General features: G+C 35.5%; 1 protein-coding gene across 9 annotated transcripts; it reads right to left on the bottom strand.

Moving 5' to 3' along the window:
• Positions 1,074–22,361, bottom strand: CEP44 (centrosomal protein 44). Of its 9 annotated transcripts, none has more exons than XM_018051820.1 (13): positions 22,097–22,360; positions 20,894–21,002; positions 19,540–19,587; positions 14,483–14,621; positions 11,745–11,892; positions 10,459–10,605; positions 9,725–9,847; positions 7,542–7,703; positions 6,652–6,858; positions 5,793–5,868; positions 3,442–3,566; positions 3,152–3,189; positions 1,074–2,369 (listed from the first exon to the last, which is right to left on the bottom strand). In XM_018051820.1, the coding sequence occupies exons 4-13, from the start codon at positions 14,569–14,571 to the stop codon at positions 2,327–2,329; spliced, it is 1,158 nt and encodes a 385-aa protein (XP_017907309.1). In that variant the 5' UTR covers positions 14,572–14,621; positions 19,540–19,587; positions 20,894–21,002; positions 22,097–22,360; the 3' UTR covers positions 1,074–2,326. The 9 variants fall into 9 exon arrangements, with proteins under 9 accessions (XP_017907309.1, XP_017907310.1, XP_017907317.1 ...); XM_018051821.1 differs by having other exon boundaries at positions 22,185–22,344; XM_018051828.1 differs by lacking the exon at positions 10,459–10,605 and having other exon boundaries at positions 22,097–22,361.

The following is a 22,580-nucleotide window of genomic DNA, read 5'->3' as shown; positions in this document are numbered from 1 at the left end:
TCTTGAAGTTTTATTTTTCAGGGAATGTATTACATGTTAAAACATGACATTACAAAGTGTTAGAGTGAAACAAACAAACAAATGTAGAGCCATTTTTTCCAACTTAATAGTCCTGAGTTATGCCTACAATTTTCATAGAGTTGACATTACTTCTTACTTCACCTTATGAATTCTCAGTGTTTCTATCTGATCTCTATCCAGATGTATTCAGAGCACAGCATAGGTAGGGCCACACCAGGTGCTGATACCTTTGTGAGCAGTATAATAAATACCTTTCATCCCACTTAGGGGAAAATTAAGGGGATGGAGTTCGTGAAAATTCTAGTTAACTGCGGGTTTAATTATGTAGCTCCAAATAATCTCACCAGGAGTCCCCTTCCTTACTTTCTTAAGAACTTCAAGTGGCTGGTTTATGGTTTCAAGCTACTCACCAAATCACCTAAGAGGAAAAAGTTTTCTACCATTTCCAGGAGAGTTAAAGAATAAAAAATAACTTCAATGAAGTCAAATTTGCTTTCTTTTCCCCCAAAAATTACATTGTCAAAGTAGTAAGATTCTTTGTAAGTGTAAATGCATGGTGTTCTTATGAGTTGTTTTCATTAATTCCTGTGTAAGTTTGTTAGATAAAAGTATGAAAAAATTTGGATTCCAAATTCTACTAGACAATATGACATCTTTTATTATATTTTCAATAGAAATTTATATTTGGCACACTTAATGTATATCAGGAAATTTAAAATGTTTAAAATCTTTTAATTGGTATTCATGGCTTCCCTGGTGGCTCAGTAGTAAAGAATATACCTGCCAATGCAGGAGACGCGTGTTCTATCCCTGGGTCAGGAAGATCCCCTGGAGAAGGAAATGGCAACCCACTACGATATTCTTGCCTGGGAATTCCATGGACAGAGGAGCTTGGCGAGCTACAGTCCATGAGGTCATGGAGTGGACACAACTTAAGAGCCTAAACAATAACAATTGGTCTATGTGTATACTACATAAAGGGGAGAGAGGGGAAAAAGAGACCATGAGAAAAGAAGATAACTTCTCTTTTGTGCAAAAAAGATTCCAAAACATTTCTTTTTAAAACTTGAATCTGATTTTTCAAAGGGAAAATAAGATCCTACATTTTACAGGAAACCACACATCTTAATAAAAGATAAAATACCAGCATATAAACCACAAGGTGGTGCTACAATTCCATGCCTACGGATACTAAATTTTTAGAAGTTTCATTGATAAAGTGGTTTTTCATAATCTCTTGGTTTATAACTTTTTGCAAATGAAAGAAATAAAGCTGAATGAATTCATTAATTCTAGAAATATTTACTGAAACTACTAAACTCAAAGTTGTATGCTAACTTCAAAAGTTCATAATTTTAAAGTATGATGACGCCACATGTCCCTGTATTAGAATAATAAAAGTATTTTTTAGGTTACTTATACTTAGAATTTTAACTTACTATTAATGTTTCACATGTGGCAAATATCAAATTACATTATATAAACATATGAGTAAATAAAACAATTCATCTAGTTATTTAAAATGAATTCCACTTTTCTTTAAGTTCATCTAAGATCATTTTCTCTCTCAAAAAGAATATAACTTCCCATCATTTAAAAAAACAAACAAACAAAAATACTCATTGTGTATCTTGTAATACTGAACGGCCACCATCTGTGTCTGAGCTGCTGGTCTTAAAATGTGTTACAGAATAGAGTACTAAAACACTCAACACATTTTTCACAACTGTCCAACTTGCTGCCAAACACAAAAGGAGAATCATGCCGTGACTTCCTCAACATTAATCGAAAATGTGCTGCTGCCTTTTGACTGCGCATGAAACAGTTGTACATTTATTTAAACTTCAATGAGTATTTTCAAATTTTCATTACAACATATTCGTTAGTACAGATGGCAAGATGGTAGGTATGAGAGCCTCCTAGGGACAACATGCAAGTCCCAGGTGGAGCGTTTCCAACAGGATGTAAACCATGGTCCTCAAGCCTGTACTTTAAAAAACATATTATTTAGCACACTGCCAACAAATATCGACACAAAAACATAGTGCTGGAATGACTTCACGCTCTAAAAGAAGTGTACTGGCACCTTAGCTGTCCTAATAGCAAAACAGTAAAGCAGTATAATCAAAGCGCAAAAATATTTAAGTATTTATTCAATATGGAACCAAAAAGCAAATATACCAAATGGAATTCAAATTCTAATAAGAACATTCCAGTGTATTGAAATTGCATAGAGAACTCTTTAAAATATACAACATGTACAGTAGCCAAAGTCCTAGAGAAGTTCATGCAGACAATTCTATAATTAGTGATTTGGACATTTCAGTAACTCTGCAGTTTCTTCAAACCTGAAATATAATAAATAAATAATATATTAAGTAAATAACTAATCCATAGTGAGGTGTAGGATTTAGGTTGCTGAAATTATGCTTTTGAGCCTTAAATAAACTTCAGTGCCTATTTATAGGTACAAGTACTGTTAATAAGCATACCGGGGCCAGAAGGGAAAGTAAAATAACTAGAGTCAATTTTAAGTCTTTAAATCGTGGAGCATAAGTTATTTCAGCACATTTCAAATTTCAAAAAAAATATATATATAGTTTTTTAAAGTAGTAGGCTGCATGATAACCTTACATAATTTCATATTTTATTTCAACTTCTCTCTAAAAAATACACATAATTTATATTTATATTAGATGAAAGTATCATATTCAGTATTATCATACCAACAACTTTCTGAAAAAGACTAGCAACACTTTAACAATACTTATATGTCCCCACACCATTCATCTACATACATAAAATTTAAGTTTGACAAACTAGTTATCAAAAATAGATAATTTCTTGATTAACTATTAATATCAACCAAAAATATCATCACACTCTTTAATCTGCAATTAATTTCATTAACAATGTTTTACATCGCTTGTTGGAAACAAAAACAGTGACTCATCTCACAAACACATAACTGTAGATGGATTTATTATTCACTGGAGTCTTGAAGGAAATTCCACACCTGATTGAGAGGCCTTCAAGGTTTGAAACACACATGTACATTCTTTATATACTGTAATCCAACACAATTCCCTATAGAGAAATGAATCTCTGTTGCCCTTTTCTGGTTACTTACATTTTTTTCATCCTTTCCATTTTCTGCATTGTTGTTTCCTTTAATTTAAAAAGCAACAAATTTAGGCAATTTCTCAAAGTAAACCATAATCCAAGATGGACCGTGAACATATAAAACACAGTCTAAAACACTACACTAAGTACTGTTTATTTATCACAAAGAATTTTTATGAGATTGAGATTTATAGTTTCACTATTTGTCTTGCCAATGGCATCTACAACTAAATCTAATGCTTACTTTTTCTGGCATTACAAAGGAAATCATGTAAGTGGTTGCCAGATTCTTCTTACCTCTGAGATCTCTTTCAAACCACAGTAATTAACAGTTGAGGTTCTGGGAGTTGAATTTGATGACACCGTACTATAACCAAAGGATAAAGGAATATTTGCATGCCTTTCCTCTTTGCTTTTTCTATCTGTGGAGAAATTAATTTTTAGATTAACTTTTCCTTTCGTGGGAGAGTCAAATATCTAAAATTTTATGTATAGAGGGAAGGAAAATAAACATCTCAATATAAAATGGCTACTGGTATAGGTCTAGATGAGTCTTTAATATTCTTTTAGGATAATGACCTGCACATGAAGATCTAGATGTTAAAAACTGGCCAATAAAAATCAAGAAAAGTAATATTATCTTTATCATGATAGCAATCAACTGAATATACAAGTTAATGTATTTTTAAATATAGGCTACCGACCCATGAATTTTCTTTTCTTAAAATAGTGGCAATTATTACTAAAACTGATTGTATATACTTCCTAAAAATCAAGAAACATTCTACCCTTAGTTGATATGTATGGAAAAAAATGCTTAAAATTCAGGGTTCACAGATTCATTTCTCTATATAACTGAATAACTTTCCTTTTCCAGTATCCTGATATTATTCATTCAGCAAAATGATGGCAAGTCTTTCCTACAACTGAATCAATTATAGAACATCACAGACAAGACAAGTTTCTGTCCAATCAACCCCATAAGCCCTGCATTTTTAGTCATGGTACATATGCAAAAACAAGGCCCCCCCCAGAAAAAATCAGGTACCCATTTAAACTATTTTACACAGTTTACCATAAGCCTACACAGACAATCTTTGTATTGTGGAATAGAATATTACCACATGAGAACTTTAGGCTCTCATCAAGCCACAGTCTCTTGCCTGTTGGCTCCATTCCTCTACTCACTCATCAGCATGAACTTCACAGAAACCACCCCCAACCCAACATGATTCTAAGATGAGATTGGTGAACTGCTACTCTCAGCATCAAAAGAAGTCAAACCCTCTTCTTCCAGGTAGCATGTATAGGTAAGATATAATGTATAAACTTCATAAATTTGACTCTTAATTGATCAGGGTCAGACTAAAAATTTTTTGAGACAAGTATTCACCTCATTCCTAATCTATAATCCATGTCAGACAGTAGTCTCTCTGCTCATCACTCTGAGTCCTAGCACAGGTCTTAAACTTGGTTATGTGTTTAACTAAGGGGTTAATAGTATGTGCTGCAATATGTTATTTAAAAAGTTTAAGCCCAAACAGGCAACATCGAACTCGGCAAAGACAATGTTTGCAAATAGCAGGCATTCAGTATTCTTGCAATGCATGAAAACTTGATGTCTATCGTAAATATTTACTGGGGACAAAAATACAGACATTATGTGGACAGACCATAAGATAAAGTTCTTGCTCTCAAGGGTCTTGGAACTGAGCTTAGAAATTTGTTGAGTAATGAATAATAAAGAGAAAAAAGGCCAACTTTTACCAAATCTGAAACTTGTAGTCTATAATAAATTTAGTGCCAGAAACAGCATCTCTAATAACTGTACCTAATAACCTAAATATTGAAATTGTTGCTGTGGAATGAAACTGGCATGTACACTAAGTATGCAGTGCTGAGAAGCAGCTTAGAAACCTTATCCCTGCTGTTCAGTCACAATGGAAATGCCAGTAGCCAAAGAAGTTAAGGGACATGGCGATTGCCCCAATTCTAGGTCCTTCACATTCTATCATCATCGGTGAACTGTTGAAATATAAGAGGTTTTTAACACATTACAGGTTACTGACAAATGTGTTTTTTTTTTCTTTTACATATATTATTCACATATGTGAAAGTTATTATGTGTTAGGCGCTCAGTCATGTCCAGCTCTTTGTGATCCCATGGACTGTAGCTGCCAGGCTCCTCTGTCCATGGCATTTTCCAGCCAAGAATACTACAGTGGGTTGCCATGCCCTTCTCCAGGGGATCTTCTGACCCAGGGATTAAACCCAGGTCTCCTGCATTGCAGGCAGATTCTTTACCATCTGAGCCACCAGGGAAGCCATTCCTGGTGAAAGTTATTGTTAAATTTAAATGAGAAACTACGGAGGTCCATTTATTAGTCTAAAGCACTTTGCAAATAAAAGAATAAAATGCCTCTACAAGTTTGCAATTTTGTACATTGGAATTTATTTCACTACTATATGTAAGTTGGCTTTTCTAGAAACTCTTGACTTGTCCATAAGTTCAGTATTTTCTTTCTTCTTAGGAGTTTTGCAATTTCTAAAAAAATAAGGTTTCAGGGATTAAAATAATCAAATACTATAAAAACATTTTTGTGAGATCTCCTAATCATATCACCAATTCCAATACACCAAGAGCTCACCTGGATTGAGACTGTCCATGTCACTACTGGAAGCATAGTCTTCACTCATCTCATTAAACTCTATATATTCATTATTCTGAAATAATGCAATTTAGTATTTAGAATAAAATAAAAAGATATGTTCTCAATTTATATTCTTACTGCTAAGCATAACATATATATGCTTACTGTTATTTTATTTATAAGCAAAACATAAATATCTCTACATATAAAAATTGATCTTTCTGGTAACGATAACCCTGTATGCGAGACAGCAAAAGAGACGCAGATGTACAGAACAGACTTTTCGACTCTGTGGGAGAGGGAGAGGGCAGGATGATTTGGGAGAATGGCACTGAAACATGTATAATATCATATAAGAAACAAATCGCCAGTCTAGGTTCGATGCAGGATACAGGATGCTTGGGGCTAGTGCACTGGGATAACCCAGAGGGATGGTATGGGGAGGGAGGTGGGAGGGGCGTTCAGGAGTGGGAACTTATGTACACCCGTGGTGGATTCATGTTGATGTATGGCAAAACCAATACAGTATTGTAAAGTAAAAATAAATAAATAAATAAAATTGATCTTTCAAATGTGGAAGGAGATAGAAACCTTGAATCTACTTTTTAAGAAGATAGACTACGACCAGAAATTGATACAAGTTCATCAGATTTTCCTACTGGATAAAGGGAAAAGCGATAGTCACAACAGGCACCACCAAACAGGCTGTGTCCTACTAGGACTTCATTCCAACTAAATATTTCCCAAGACCCAAAACAGTCTCTTATTTAGCATCCTGAAGAATACACACATAATAATGAATAAAAGTTCTTTATTATATCTGAGATACTCTGTAAAAGCAAAGGAAAGAAAATACCTTTTTAGATAAAAGCATTTCTGTTTCAAGAAGAGTGACACGACTCAGAAGATTAGCCCAGGTTTTTTCATTCACCATCACTTTCCCTTTCATTTTTTCTTCCAAAGATTCTAATCTACTCTCTATGCAAGTCAGTTTCTTAAGCTTTTCTTGGCATTCAGCAAGCATAGACTGTAATGCAGCAACCTCAGGATTGACTTTTATATCCTAAAATGATAGAATAGTATCAGTTAGGAAAATAAAACTATAACTAATAGCTTCTTATAATTAGGAAAACTAAGAGGAAATGACCAACAAATGAAAGTACACTGAGATTGTTCCCATTGCTCTAAACAGGAAATAAGCCTAATGGATATCTGGTGGCTTTTACATATCAACTATATAACAAGAGGTAAGTCACAAGGCATAAAAGACATAAAAAGAAGTTTTAACAGAAGCAGTAATGACCAGACATTTTAACAGGGGTCTGTGACTACAAAGTAATAGAAATAATACTCATGGAAAGAGAGGGAAAGAAGGCACAAAGGACAGCAAGGGCCCCAAAAGGAAAATGAAAGGGCTGTAGTGCATCATTTTTTTCCATTCATCAATATAGGGAAGAGGTGGAAAAGAACCTTCACTACAAAGTAGTCTATGTCTCTCACTAGATTGCAAAGCTTGAAGAAACCCTATGTCTTATTCATCTTTGCATCATCTCTCCTAGTACCCTAAACATGAGGAGCAAATAATATCTTTTTAATTATATTCAGTAAGACTTAGTGATTCTTAAGTAATGGTAACATGTCATGATCATTAGTTTAAAAGACTAGAAATGTTACAAAGGTTAGACACTTAAATAATTATGTACATCAAAGCAAGAAATACTGGTTCAAGAAGCCCCAAATTCTTACTTGTTGTTCACAGTTAATGTCAGGAACCTGTAATTCAGGAATTGTTATTTCAGCAGCCTTTAAGTCACAAACATCAAATGCTTCGTTAACATCTGTTACTGTATCTTCAGGAATGTTAGCATCATCTTCATTGTACAGATGTCGGATCACCACAGCTTTCTTCTGCATAGAGAAAAATACATCAGAGATGCTTTCATGTTCTCTTCCACAATTATTTTAAACACACACATAGTAATTTTTCAAAACAAACATCCTATTTTCCATTTAAGATTTATAGAAGTATAAATTACCATGTATGCATACACCAAATATTACAAATTTATTAATATTTTATATGTGATGATAAAGTTGTGGTCATGATTTTTAAAAAGTGTTTTTATATTTTACAAAATATTGAAATAATCTATTCAACAACGTCTGTGACTTGTTTCAAAAGGTTTCAATTTGGGGGAAAAGATGTTGAGAAAAGTGATTATAATTAAGATAAAAGAAGATTAGCAAAGAGTTGACAAATTGCTAAAACTCTAAATGGATACTTTGGTAAATATTTGAGACGGTCCATAAGAGGAAGTTGTTTTTAAAAGGTTAACACACTATTCATGCATATAGATAATTGAGCTGGCTTTATGAGTAGGACTCATTACAATGTTTTTTTTCTATTAAATAAACCACAAAACATCAGACCTTCCTCAATAACAATTACAAAAGGAAAGCATTGAGAGGAAGGCTTTAGGTGAAACTGCATTTATGCAGGACTCTTCTGCCAGTTCCTTTTTCTACAGACAATCTGTATATGTACAATGAAACTCAGCACACATTGACACAGAAGTTACAACTAGCACTCCAAAATAGCATGGGAGAAGGAGACAATTCGCTTTAGCACTGACTCAGCTTCTCATATAAACCAGGGTACTTACTGACTCCAACTTCTCTAAATTGGAAGAATTTTAATACCTACCCAAGTTTCTGATAATTTTGATATAATTGATAAAACTCTGATGGATAACAAAAGAAATTTTAAGAAAATTAAAAATAAGTCTAATGTTTTAAAATTTTGTATCTTTTTCCGTTAAGACAATTTAGATCATTTCTCAGCCCCACACTGAAATAGAAGATTGAAAAATGCATTCAGTTATATCAACTCAGATTCATTAAGTCCTTACAGTGTACCTAATACTGTGCTAAAAAAGCACAATGAAGATCTGAAAAATCTGGAATAAGAAATTCCCTGTTTAGATAAATTCTAGTTGGGAAAGGATTCAGGACAGTTACATTTGTTTTCACAGTGCCCTCATTACCTGAGACAGAACAGGCAGTTTTCTTTTTAAGTTCCTGACATAGGAGCCTTTTTAGTATAGTTAAGTGTCACTACATTTTATAATGGAGTAAAGTATAAATAAATTCACAGTTATATAAGCAGAATAAATTCATGAGTTATATAAGCAGAATCTGTGAATTTATTTATACTTTACTCATAATATAACTCATATTATGAATTGGGGAAAAATAACTCCCTGAATCTTACTCAAATATACTCAAATCCTGTATATAATGTCACATTGATTATTTGTCTGATAGTCTTTCCTTCAGTCTCGATGGGTTTGCCCCATGCGGAAGACAGCTGAAAGCACATTCACCATTATAAAATAATATTATGGTTTCATTTTCCCTTGGAGATAGAAAAACTATCCCTAAATGCATTGAACTCATTCAGCCACAGCTTCTTGAAGCAGACAAGGACAGGGAAAGTATCGGCCAACAAACAGAAAATATTCAGAACACCATCCCCAAACCAGATTATAGATTTAAGGACTATCAACCATTGGCTAACCTATACTCCTGGTACAGAAATATAAATGTATATAAATCAAGATCTAGAACTAAAGCGAAGGCCTTTAGGAAGATTAGATACATAATTAAGAGTAAATTTTCACCATCACAAGAGGCAGAATTTGGGATTAGGAATATAAAGAGAAAACATGCTCAACTGTACATTTCTACCCTCTTCTTCTAACTTTAGGAATGTTCCCAAAAAATACACGACATGTATTGTGAAAAATCCTTACACTCTAATGTTTGAATAGAATGTTTTTCTAGATGTTAGGCAGAAAAGTGAACCTTGTGTGTTGGATCAGTCAGGCAGGTAATTCTTAACGCGACACACTGTCTTTGTACTGTCCCACCTTTCCTGAAGTCACATATCTGCCAGTGACATCAATGCCCACAGGTTCAGAAGATGTCTTCTCAGCACTTGAACAAGGTTCTGACTTGGCAGAACTGGTCTTTTTTCTTTGTTGTGATGGAGTCTGAAAAAAAAAGGTATTAAGATTTCATAAACTATGTGCTTCCCTGGTGGCTCAGATTTTAAAGCGTCTGCCTGGAATGCAGGAGACTCGGGTTTGATCCCTGCGTCGGGAAGATCCCCTAGAGAAGGAAACGGCAACCCATTCCAGTACTCTTGCCTGGAGAATCCCATGGAGGGAAGAGCCTGTTAGGCTACAGTCCATGGGGTTGCAAAGAGTTGGACACGACTGAGCAACTTCACTTTCTTTCTTTCTTTCTTTCTAAACTATGTTGGAAGGTAGCATGTATATATTAAATTCCTCTATCATTTAAATTTTCATGAAATTTGCCAAATACTGCAAGTCTAATGAGACCACATGTTTTTTGAAAACTACAAAGTGATGAAAATGTGTTATGTTAGTTTGTTATATTAGTTTAGGACTAGTAGCTTCAAGTCACAAATGTGTCAAAACAAATGACTTGTATTTAAAGCAAACATCTGGCATTGTAAGGCCACTCAAATCTGTGAGTAGCACAGTAATTGTACTGTGCATTAATTTGCTGACTAGGTATTGATTTTATATATTAAAATATAGCCACTTAACATAAGTTAAGAATCTATTAATAAAATTACCTTCTCAAGACTACTCAACTCCTTGTGCTTTTTCATCACACAATTCAAAATATCACATATAATTTGGATTTTCCATTCTGCAAATCCACACTGGATAAACTGCTTTTTTGTCAAGATTGGTTTATAATTAAACTGATCACGAAGAAGCTGTAAAGAGGAAATAATAGACCAGCATAATGGTTGGGAGCAATTTCTTTCAAAAATCTAAAATGGTAAGTGACCAGGGATGTACTACCATTTTTAAGAGATGGGAGAGGATTAGGCCACTATAGAAAGGGCACTAAAGAGATTTGTAGGGGTGCTGAGATCGGATCAAGTAGGAAATAGGTAGAAAACAGGTAGCTAGGAATGTACCAGATAGCCATCCAGAAAGATGGAAAAGATAATCATCAAAAGCTTCAAATATTCTCATAGGAACTAGAAAAACTCCTTTGCTTGCTAATACCAGGTATCAGAAAACCATAGTTCTCTTTGTTTATAGAAATTATGACAATTTTTAGACAAGTCAGTAGGCTACTCAGTTTCAATTTCTCGTGTGTAAAATGAAAGAAACAGATTAAAAGAGTAATTTCCAAAATCTCTTCTGTAACCTCAGATTTCCTAGAAGTCCTTTTAGGCTGCCACGGATGCTTTCTGAGGTAAGAAGCAAAGAAAGGGAAGATTAAACAAAGACTACATATAAAAGCTACCATCTCATCAAACTCTTTACTTAAAAAAGAAAAAAAAAGCAGATTTGATTTGATAAATTGGCTTTTACTATTTTTTTAAGGTTACATAAATCACAGTACATAAATAAAATTAATGATACAAAGTAGGGCTTTGAAAAATCAAACAGAGATTAAGTCCAGGATACATGTAGTACAAGTGTAGATGCCAAAGTAGATAATAAGACATGGTTTCAGATCTCAAGGAACACAAGTTGTTCTAACATAAGTTGCAGTTCCTTCTTACAAACAACTAAATTAATAAATTAACTCACAATCTATGAACCACAAATTTTACTTAATAAACCTACATTCACTCTAACTTCTGCCAGTATACCAAATTTTACTAAAAACAGATATAAAATAGACAAATGATAATCAATGATAAATGTTTACCAGTCATCATATTTATTAGAGTATGAAACATAAAAGCATCTTGACTGTAAACAGAGACTGTATTTACATAAGATAAATCATATGAAAATACTATCAACTATATATGTAAGGAGTTATAAAAATATTGATCTAAAAAAATCATTCGATGACTTCTAAAAGAATTATTGTTTCATAAACTCGAAATACCTTATAGACAGTATCTATGAAGCGTAAGTCATTCTTTGCTAGGAGCTCAACATTGGAGTCGACCAGAAGTTCTGCTACATAGGGTGAGTATGAGGTAAGGGAATAGCTGATGATGGGCAGAGAGGCTGCTGTATCTCCTTTTACCAAACTGTATGGAAAAAAGAGAAAAAAGATTTTTAATACGCTTAATTCCACAACAAAAAGCTGTTAAAAACTCATAATTTAACACAACAGCCATAATAATTAGGGGATGCACGAGACCCTTCAGATCCCACCCCCTACTCTAAACCAGTGCAGCCAAATCACTATGAAACAAAAACTCTTCAGCATCAATACCAACAGTCTGTTTATCACAGTATTTATTAATTTTCCAAAGACTGGCCTTACTTGATCTAGTCTATTTTCTCCTACCAATACAGCAAATGTACCTCCTTAGCGTACGCAACTAGGCTTTATGGTTTTGCAAATATTCTCATATCACCTCACTTACTCTTTATCATAAACCTCCAAGAGAAAAATACTATGAATTCTAAGTTACAGATGAGGATACCAGGACTGGAAAAGATATCACTGCTAACAAGGCTGACCAGTTTACGATCTTCCCCTGACATCAGGGGAATCTACCTTGTTAGATTATGCTGATTCTTCTAGCCTAGACAAGTATGTCTTTCTCTTCAGTTATGTGTCATTCATTCTGTATGAATAAATCCATCCAATCTCAAGTCTTCCATGAAGCCATCTTTCTGACCCACAAGGATCTCTCTAGAACAACTCCCCAGGTGTTCAGGATCTGATGCCTCATGCCCTTGTCTGGTACTGTTGTCTAACTGTCTCCACACATGGATCTTTCTCACCAAGAAGTGCCTTCACTGACTGTCTCTCAACAAAGCACAGCAAGTATTTGTTCAACTGATGTAACAATGCACTTACTTCAAATGATTGCTTTCCACAAAATTCAAACATGTCTATAAATCTCCCCATCCTGCCCCCAATTTTAAAATAAGGAAGAGAACAAATATAATAACATTACATTTTGTTTTTTCAGGACAAAAATAAATTGTTTCTCTTTTTATTTTTATGGGTACAATTATAATTTATTCAATGAGAAAATTGCTCTGGCAACTCTGTCTCTCTGTAAGACAGTTCAAAACAGAACATGAAAAAGTACTTTTTACAGAAAAATCTGTCTATTTTATGAACATGATGATAGAAAACAGTCAGTCTGTAATGAATACCTCTTTTGCTAAATAATCTCAAAAATCTTGGTTATCCAGTTTCCATAGACTTAGACTAGAAACAGTAAGAAAAACAAATACTATAAATTGGCAAGCCAACACAAAAAAACAACAGATGTCAGGATAAAACTTTAAAAAGGGAAAAAGTATAAAGAAACCCAGAATACATGGGGGGGGGGGGGCAGGGGAGGTGTGTGTGTGTGTGTGTGTGTGTGTGTGTGTGGCCAAGGAGAGCAATCTGAAGCAGCAAGCTAGTGTTACCTCCCCCAACCCCGTGTCAATAAACCCTGCAGACATTACTACATTATAAAATAATCTAAACTTGTTCTTAATGATAAGCTTAGGTCAATAAGAAAAACCAAATGTTTGAATGCTATACTCAGAAGAGAGGAGAATAATCAGTACATTTCAGAATTATTTCTATCCAAAATGCCTTTTAAAATGTTAATGCTTAAAAGTGAGAAGAAGAAAATGTGGTTACTCAAACTGATTAGTCCCTGCAAGTCTGGATAGTAGAGATGTCCTTATTTTGAGAAACCAATATATGACCGGAACATAGTATGGGAGCAGATTAAGGAATAACCTTCTGCTTCTCACAGATGATGGTCGTAATCACAGTCATCTGAGCTAAACTTTCCCTTGTCTCTTCACTACTCTTTCAATGGCAGCCTTCTCTTAGTTAGTTTTCCCTGATTCACAATTAGAATATCTTGGATGCTACTGAGTTGGCTTAACTCAGGTTCACTCACTACTTGAACACATACCTAATATGAACTTGTCCCTCAATACATTCATAGAATAAATGTCTAATTAGCTTCTAAGATGTTCCATGCAGTTCTAGAAAGGGGGAAACTGCAGTGAATTGAATAAAAGCACCAGACGTCAAGCTGCATTCTCCTGGGAGAAATATCAGTCAGCAACCCCACATAGGAAGGAAAAGAGGTATCAAAGGCTAAAGAATGATAGGAGTGTATATCAGACTAGCAGAATTAGAGAAGAAACATATGTTGCTCTATTTTATAAAGGCAAGTCAGTCATATTTGGACAATGGAAACTAAAGCAAATGGTTCAAAGTGGGGCTATTAAGTGAGACAGCTTAATAACAATCTACAAGTGTGATATAAATTGTCATAAGAAATCTGTTAACTAGAATCTTCCAAATCAAAAAGGAATACCACCCAACTAAATGCGGGAGGCTGGTAAACTAAAGAATTAATGAAATCCATTATACTTCCATGAGATTAAAAGTTGTACAGAGACCATACTTACAATATTGTGCTTCTACTTCTAAAGGCTGTTTCAAATCTCTTGAGTTGGAATTTTTCATTAATTCCTACTTAGAAACAAACCCCTAACTGCTTTCTAAAATATCTCAGTAACTTCGATGAAAAAAATTAAGACCTATATAAAATCTGTATTTTTATTTAGATACTCCTCCCATGTCAAATGTTACCTCACATCATTAGTGAAAATAATACAAAGAAGTTCAATATTGCAGCTTACCCTACACAATCCACCTCTCTAGGATAATTTAGCGAGCGAAGCACTTGTTCTAAGTTCCGTAAGCTTCTTTTTAAATCACCTGTTGCCATTATTTAACGTTTGATTCGACTCCAGCTTTGAAAATTATCTAATTTTTCACCTGAAAAAAAAAAAAAAGAAATCCATGAGACACTGTTTAACTCTTCGTATTTCTGAAGTTTATTTAATCTCTTTTGTTCATAGCTTATACACACTTGAAGTATTTATTTTAGCTATTTCCCCCAATTTATCTTCCCTATTGGTCTGGTGTCCTCTATATATTCCTGAATGTCACGTGTACTTTTCCCTTCAGTATTTTTTCATTAAAAGAAAAAAGGTAAGTCTGCCAGATGTTCATCTTCTTGCAATGAGTCTGATATCACATGTGTGTGTTCTCAGTCATGTCTGACTCTTTGTGATCCCATGGACTGCAGCCCATGGGCTCCTCTGTCCACAGCACTTTCCAGGCCAAGAATACTGGAGCAGGTTGCCATTTCCTCCTCCAGGGCAGCTCCCCAACTTAGGGGCTGAACCCACATCTCTTGTGCCTCCTGCATTGGCATGCAGATTCTTTACCACTGATATCATATGACACTCTTGCAAATGCTTAAATTATGGTACAACAAAGTTCCATTTGGGAAGACATATCCCCCTAAAATAATCTCTATCAATGACTATTTTGGCTACTTTTTAAAGGGTACATAATAAAATCAGTAGGAAATGGAGACAAAGAAATTAAGCACAGGTTTAGTCGGTATTCCCAGGGCTCTGAACTTACATAGCTGTAAATCAGATGACTTGCTTAAAAAATAAAAATAGATGAGTTTAAAAAAATTCAGGATTCGGCTAATTACGTATGGCAGATTAAAATGTATGTTGCCTTTATTCCCTTTTCTAAACTCCAGTAAAATGAAAGTAAATGATTAGCAACCATATATACTCATTAGGAAAAAGAAAACCAGAGGGGACTCCACATGACAAAATTTTGGAAGATGGAAAACAGATGGATGAGTTAACAACGAACCTAGCAGAGCAAAGTTAGATCAATCCCATCCACCTATTTAGGAGGAAACCAACAACAGCAAGACAGGTTCAGAAATGAGGGTCCTTGATTTTCCTGAGGGGTACAGCCAGGGGCTTGAAATAAGAACGATTATTTGAAGGTTGACATAAGACGCAACTAAACCCTAGAGATTCACTGTTCCTCTGCTTCCACTCCCTCCCTCCATATATAACCTGCTCCGATAGGCAACTACCTCTGATCCCCAGGTTTAACAATGAGTTTTTAGAAAAATCAGCACAACCCACAAAATATTGAGTTGGAATTCATTAAAATTTAAAACTTCTACAAAATACACTGTTAGAGAATGAACAGATAGGTCACAGATAGAATATTTATAAAATACATACTAGATAAAAGACTTATTTCCAAAGTACACAAAGAACTCTTAAATGTTAGAGTAAGAAAACAACCTATTTAAAAATGGGCCTAGTATCTGAAAGTCTCATTAAAGATGTGGTGGTGGTGGTTTAAGTGTGTCCGACTCTTTGCGAATTCATGGACTATAGCCTGCCAGGCTCCTCTGTCCATGGGATTTCCCAAGGAAGAATACTGGAGTAGGTTGCCATTTCCTCCTGCATGGGATCTTCCTGACCTAGGTATCAAACTCCCGTTTCCTACTTGGCAGGCAGATTCTTTACCACTGAGCCACCTGGAAAGCCCCAAAGAAGATATAGATGGCAAATAAGCACGTAAGATGCTCAACATCAAACGTCATTATGTAATTATACATTAAAAAATGACACCACTGCATATCTTATTATAATGGTTAGAATCCAAAAAACTGACAGTACCAAATGCCTATGAGAATAGCAACAAGAACTCAAATTTTTGGTAGGTGGGAATGCGAACTGCATAGTCATGTTGGAAGATGGTCTGGCAGACTCTTACAAAGCTAAATGTCACACAATCACAATCAACAGTTGTGCTAGTAAGTATTTACCCAACTGATTTAAAATTTTAAATGTACATACAAGATTCTGCATGGAAATGTTCATAGTAGCTTTCCTCTTAATCATCCAAAACCAAAAGATTCTAGGATGTCCTTCAATAGGCAAATGAATTAAAAAAAAAAAAAAACTAATACATCTATACAACAGTATATTATTCAACAACAAAGAAAGGCAACCAAGACAGAAATGAACCTTAATGCATCTTGCTAAGTAAAAGGCTTCCCTGGTGGCTCAGAGGTTAAAGCATCTGCCTCCAATGCAGGAGACCCAGGTTCGATCCCTAGGTCAGGAAGATCCCTTGGAGAAGGAAATGGCAACCCATTCCAGTATTCCTGCCTGGAGAATCCCATGGACTGAGGAGCCTGGTGGGCTCCACAAAGAGTCGGACACGACTGAGTGACTTTACTTACTTACTTACTTAAGTAAAAGAAACAAGTTTGAAAAGACTACATATTGTTTGTTTTCCATTTTACGACACTCTGGAAAAGGCAAAACTGTAAAGACAATAAAACTAGAGATTATGGCTGCAAGGATTCAGAAGTAAGAAGAAAGATCACAAACAGTTAATGTGCAAAGCAACCTCAAAGAAGGGAAAGGTGAAAAAGTCGAAAGCTAAGTTAACTTTGGAAATGAGAGGCATCTAGAAGACTAAAGGAAAAATGAACTGCACATAAACACTGTACTCTAAGTATAAAGTCGTTTCCCATGTACATCGGAGTCATGATGCTTCTACACATATACGCTGGAACTGAACAATTAGGTAAACGGATGGCTGAATAGTAGAAGGTATGATTCTCACTGCTGGAGTGGGAGTTTACAGAGAGGCAAAGGGAGGCGACTGGAATCAGCCCTGCCTTGCGGATTAGTTCGACCTATCAGTGTGAGCTCAGGTTTAGCTTAATATAGATGCAGAAATATGTGCAATGCTGGCTCCCTGGAGAAATGGCCAATTCTCAGACTGGGGCAGGAAATAGACAAGATGAGCCTGAGGCTCGTTTTATCATTATTATCATTCTAGAAAGTAAAAAAGTACACACAAAACAAAGAAACCAATCCCACACTGACAGGAGTATGTCATAGGGAATGAAACAGCTTCCAGAGATCAAAGCTGAAACTATCTGAACAACAACAACAAAAATCAGCATAACTCAATGTGAAAAAATAAAGAAAAAAAGTCTTATAATGATTTCAATATATGTAAAATAAGCATTTGATAAAACTCAACATTTACAATACTTAGGAATAGAAGGGAACTGCTTGCCATCATGTACAGGGTATTTACAAAAAATTTACTGTAAACATCATATGTAAAGGTGAAATATTGAAACCTTTTTTCCTGAGATGGGGAAAAAGCAAGTTTATTCACTCTTACCATTTCTATTCAATATTGTACTATGGGTCTTAGTACAAAAAAACAAGAAAAAGAAATAAAAACTAAAAAGGAAGAAAATAAAAATGTTACTACTCACAGATTGTATTTGAAAAAATTCAAAAGAAATAAAATGAATTTAGCAAGGTTGCTGGACTGAAGGTCAATATACAAATATCAATTGTATTTCTCTGTTATTTCTCAAATAATTTAGAAAATATGTTTAAAAATATATGTATAAATAATTCACTAGCCTCAAATATCATAAATGTATGAATAAATTTAAAACGGATCTGTAAGACCTCAAACAAAACAAAACAAAAAAACAGAAAACTTTACTGATATAAAGCCCTAAATAAGAGGTCTACATTTAGATCAAGGATTTAAAGACTCAATAAGTTGATCTCATAATTCAAGGAATTCCCTCCATCCCATGCCCCACCAAAACACACTATAGTTTTTTAAAGGTGGAAATTCACAAGCTGATTCTAAAATTTGCATAGATATGCAAAAGATAAATAGGAAATAACACCATGGTGAAGATGATTAAAATTGGAAAATTCAACCATTGGATATGGAGAGTCATTATAAAGTTAAATTTAGAATCTACCAACACAACAATGAAATAGAATAATGCACAGAAATAGACCATGCATATATCAACACTAGACTTATGACAAAGTTGATAGAGAATAGCCCTGGAGAATGGATGCTCTTTTTCAATAAAGTGTACTGTGTCAACTGAATACCCAGATGGGATACATAAACGTTGACCTCCTTGATGTAAAGGGAACTTTATATCCTTTACAATCAATTACAGGTTTGTCAAAGATCTAAATGTGAAATATAAGACAGATAGGCTTTTTGGAGATTACAGAATAGAATACATGATTCTATAGGTACAAAAAGATTTCTTAAGACTGATAAAATGAGCCACAATAAACTTTCTATCTTCTGTTCATCGAAAGATACCATTAGGAGAATGGAAAGATACATCATTGAGGGGAAGCTGATACTGTCAATATATATAACCAACAAAAAGATTTTTTTTAAAAATCCTACAAAGTAATAAGAAAGACAACTCAATAGAAAAACAAGGAAGAGATCTGAACAGGAAAGTAAACGTGAAAACAACAAAAATGGAAAAGATATGCAACCTTATTAATCATTACGAAATTACAAAGTAAACCCAAAGGCAAGGTTGCAAAGCATCTGAAACAGAGCACAATGCTGTGAAAGTGTCAAGTCGTACAATGATTTTGGGAAACTTATTAGTGATATATACTAACATACTCAGGGTCCATGAAACAGGAGTATGAGGCCAATGGATACAAATAACAGAATATGTGCGTACTTTTACGTACACAAAATGATATGAACAATATTTGAGATTTTAAATGGTTCATTTTTTTAAATCTCAAAGAAAATAATATCATGGAATTACATTTTTAAATGACTCATTTTATTGCATGGGGCAGGGCTTTCTTTAGACTAAAGGAGGTTATTCCCAAGGGAGGTACCTAAACAGGTAAACAAATGGTTAAAAACTTTTGCAAGAAAAAGACAAAGGGCTTCTAAACTATAACCAATGAGGCAAAGCTCAGTAACACACTTCAAAATATCTAGTATTTATAACTGTCCAAATATATAACAATACCTTGAGTACTGAATCCTCTGGGAATGCTGCTCCTCTCAAATGAAGTCACTGACGTTAAAAACAAAACAGAACAATCCATAAAGCAGGGGAACTAGAGTCAGCATGATCATGTCCCTCTGGTCAACATCTCAGCAGTTGCCTAGGGTACAAATCACCTTCCCACACACCTTCCCTGTATCTATATATAACCTGAGATGGGGTACAAATGTGCAAAATCCTAGATTTAGTAAACTTTCTATATTAAGCCACTGGCCGCAATTCTGTACCCTTTCCTCCTCTTAAACATAGTATCTTTTTCCTTATAGCTCAGCTGATAAAGAATAGTCTGCAATGCAGAATACCCAGGTTAGATTCCTGGATTGGGAAGATCCCCTGGAGAAGGGAAAAGCTGCCCACTCCAGTATTTCTGGCCTGGAGAATTCCATTGACTGTGTAAGTCCATGGGGTCGCAAAGAGTCCAGTGCAACTTTCACTTTCACTTCCTGTTCCAAGTCTCCCCTCCTTTATCCACACAGTAAAGAATACATTGTCGAATATACTTTTAAATGCTCATATGTGAGTTTTAGTCAATATTTTCCAGTCAATCAACCACCTCAACTAAGCATTTACATTTTTAAGCAGAGGAAATTTCAAGTGTGTCAAATGCAAAAAAACTAGAAAAAAAAGGAAGTCATTCTAAAAATCACTTTCAACAATATATTGACCAAGAACGATCAACCTTATTTAACATCTTTCAGGATAACTGGCGGAATATATATACATAGGGAAGTGGTTAAGGATGACTTCCCAAGACCAGCCTTAATTTTCCTGGAAAAGATGAAATAGGAATTAATCTGGCTGTTGACTGCAAAAAATATATATATTTTTGGGTGTTGTCACTGGCCAATATAGTAGGTCTTAGTTTGTTAAGTTCCAGACCCAGGTGCAAGTGCTAAGTTGCTTCAGTTGCCTCCGACTCTTTGCAACTCCGGTGTGTAGTCTGCAAGGCTCCTCTATCCCTGGGATTCTCCAGGCAAGAAAACTGGAGTGAGTTGCCATGCCTTCCTCCAGGGAATCCTCCCCACCCAGAAATAGAACCTGAGTCTCTTACCTTCTCCTGTTTTGGCAGGTGGGTTCTTCCACCTGGGAAGGCTCCAAACCCATGTACCTTAATCAATTCTTCTAGGGGCACCTTTTCTCCTAAGACATTCTATTAATTTAGTATAAATTTTATCTCTTTCCACAGATTTCTTTTAACCCTTTTTGAGGTATATTCCATCTCTGTGATACACGAAATTTTGTTTTCTGTAACACTTATAGTATCTTTCCTTTCTCTTAAGTCCTGTAACATATATTAATGTCTCATTATTTCTACCTCTGCTAATGGAGTTTCTGACAACAAAGTATGTCCCTGGAACACATCCTCTTCTGTACCAGTAGAATAAATATTCTGAAGAAGAGTATGATAAAAGTACAGCTGGGATCTGTAGGTGAGGAAGATAAGTGATAAAATAGGAAAGAAAAAAATTAAAGGATCAAAAAAATTGAGTATTACAGAAAAAAATTACAGCTACTGCTCTACATTTTCATGGAAGGCTCTACAGTTTATTATAAAACTGAAAATTACTAAAAATTAAGACATTAACAAAAAGCCAATGTAGGAATTGTGCACATTTTAACACAGTAGTTTCAGACATGAAAAATAACTTAAGAAGTCACTTAACATTTTCACTTTATAACACTTATAAAAAGAAATTAAAAGACAAGGCATATACCACTCAGCTTGTAGCACAGATTCAATCACTAAAATGGTCTCAATATTGCTGCCTAGCTTCCTCCAGAGTTCTCTGCTACGAGTTAGATCTGCCCCACTGTATTATAGGAGGCATCGTGAAAACTGTATTAAATAGCAGTTTAAGACGATTAATCTAATTCAGTCTCACTGCCACTAAAGGTCATTAAATGACACCTCCCAATGGAATGCCAATGAACTCAGTGATTTTTGTTCAGAATGAAGCAATTAAACCGATCGTTGTAAGGACTATGGTTGATGACTAAGAGTTTGTGACAGCTATTGATATCATCTATTAAAAATAATAGAAAAGAAAATTGGGGGAAAGGGGGAGTAAGGGTCAAGTATATAACTCTGCGGGACAGCTGTGTTCATATATAAAACCGTGTAAAGGTCTGTGGATAATTTTAGAAAAAGTCTGCTACAGCCCTGATTCCAGAATCCAAATTTCAGTATTTTTTTTCCCCCAGTAACGAAAAAATCCAGTCCTGTAAGAAAGTGAAGTACTTTTTCTTTCCCCCTGAAATACTCGGGAAAGGTAAAACAAGGAAAACATCAACTATCCTCAGCTCTTCCCTCTCATCAGTATTTCCGAGGAACCGGATTGCTTAGCTCAGAGGCTCCAGTAAGAGGAATCGGTCCGTCCAGGACCCTAAGTCATAACCTATCTGAGAGGATGAGCTCTTCCCACTTGGACGTTATCAAAAGGATATCCCAGTCGGGTTCATGGGCAAGGCACATCTAGGGCTCTCCTCCTCCCACTAAATTTAAAAGGATAAGACAGACCTGTTTCCCAGGGCTTCGGTTAGGGCAGGGAAGAGAGGCGACCCCCGCCAAATCCCGGGAGCAGCCCCGCCGGCTCCTCCGCGCTCACCCAGAACGGCCCAGCAAAGAAAGGGCTCCGAAGGGCAAAGGAGGTGGTAGCATATGCAACCCGAGAACCCCGGGAGCCCAGCCTCCAGCACCGAGTCCTTGCGGCGCGACGCCGCTCCCGGGGCGCGCTTCTCGCGCCGACCGTTTGTATTCGGAGCACCGCGGCAGGACCTTCAAAGCTGTGGGCTCCCCCATGTCCCTGGATTCTCCGCCGCAGATTCCACAGAATGTCTAGCCAGAGCCCTTGGAAGACTCGTCCTGCCGAGAGGTTTTTCTACATTCAGTCAGATCCCAAGGTGCAGACTGGAAGTCTGCCCAGTTTTGAGACTCAGAGGGGCTCGAACTGGGAAATGAGAAGCCGAGACTCTGTGACGAATCGTAGACCACGGAGATGAAA

The sequence above is a fragment of the Capra hircus genome, chromosome 8, assembly GCF_001704415.2.
Source record: "Capra hircus breed San Clemente chromosome 8, ASM170441v1, whole genome shotgun sequence".
In the NCBI taxonomy this organism is placed as follows: Eukaryota; Metazoa; Chordata; class Mammalia; order Artiodactyla; family Bovidae; genus Capra; species Capra hircus.
The sequence above is the reverse complement of the archived record's forward strand: the minus strand, read 5'-3'. Positions and strand labels throughout refer to the sequence as shown.

Bases quoted from the DNA above. Each gene is read 5' to 3' on its own strand.
- CEP44 (XM_018051824.1), bottom strand. From the start codon at position 14,571: ATGGCAACAGGTGATTTAAAAAGAAGCTTACGGAACTTAGAACAAGTG. The intron at 10,606-11,744 runs GTATTTCGAGTT...TCCTCTTTACAG, and splicing joins TCATAGATACTGTCTATAAG to CTTCTTCGTGATCAGTTTAA. The intron at 6,859-7,541 runs GTAAGAATTTGG...CTATCATTTTAG, and splicing joins ACATTAACTGTGAACAACAA to GATATAAAAGTCAATCCTGA.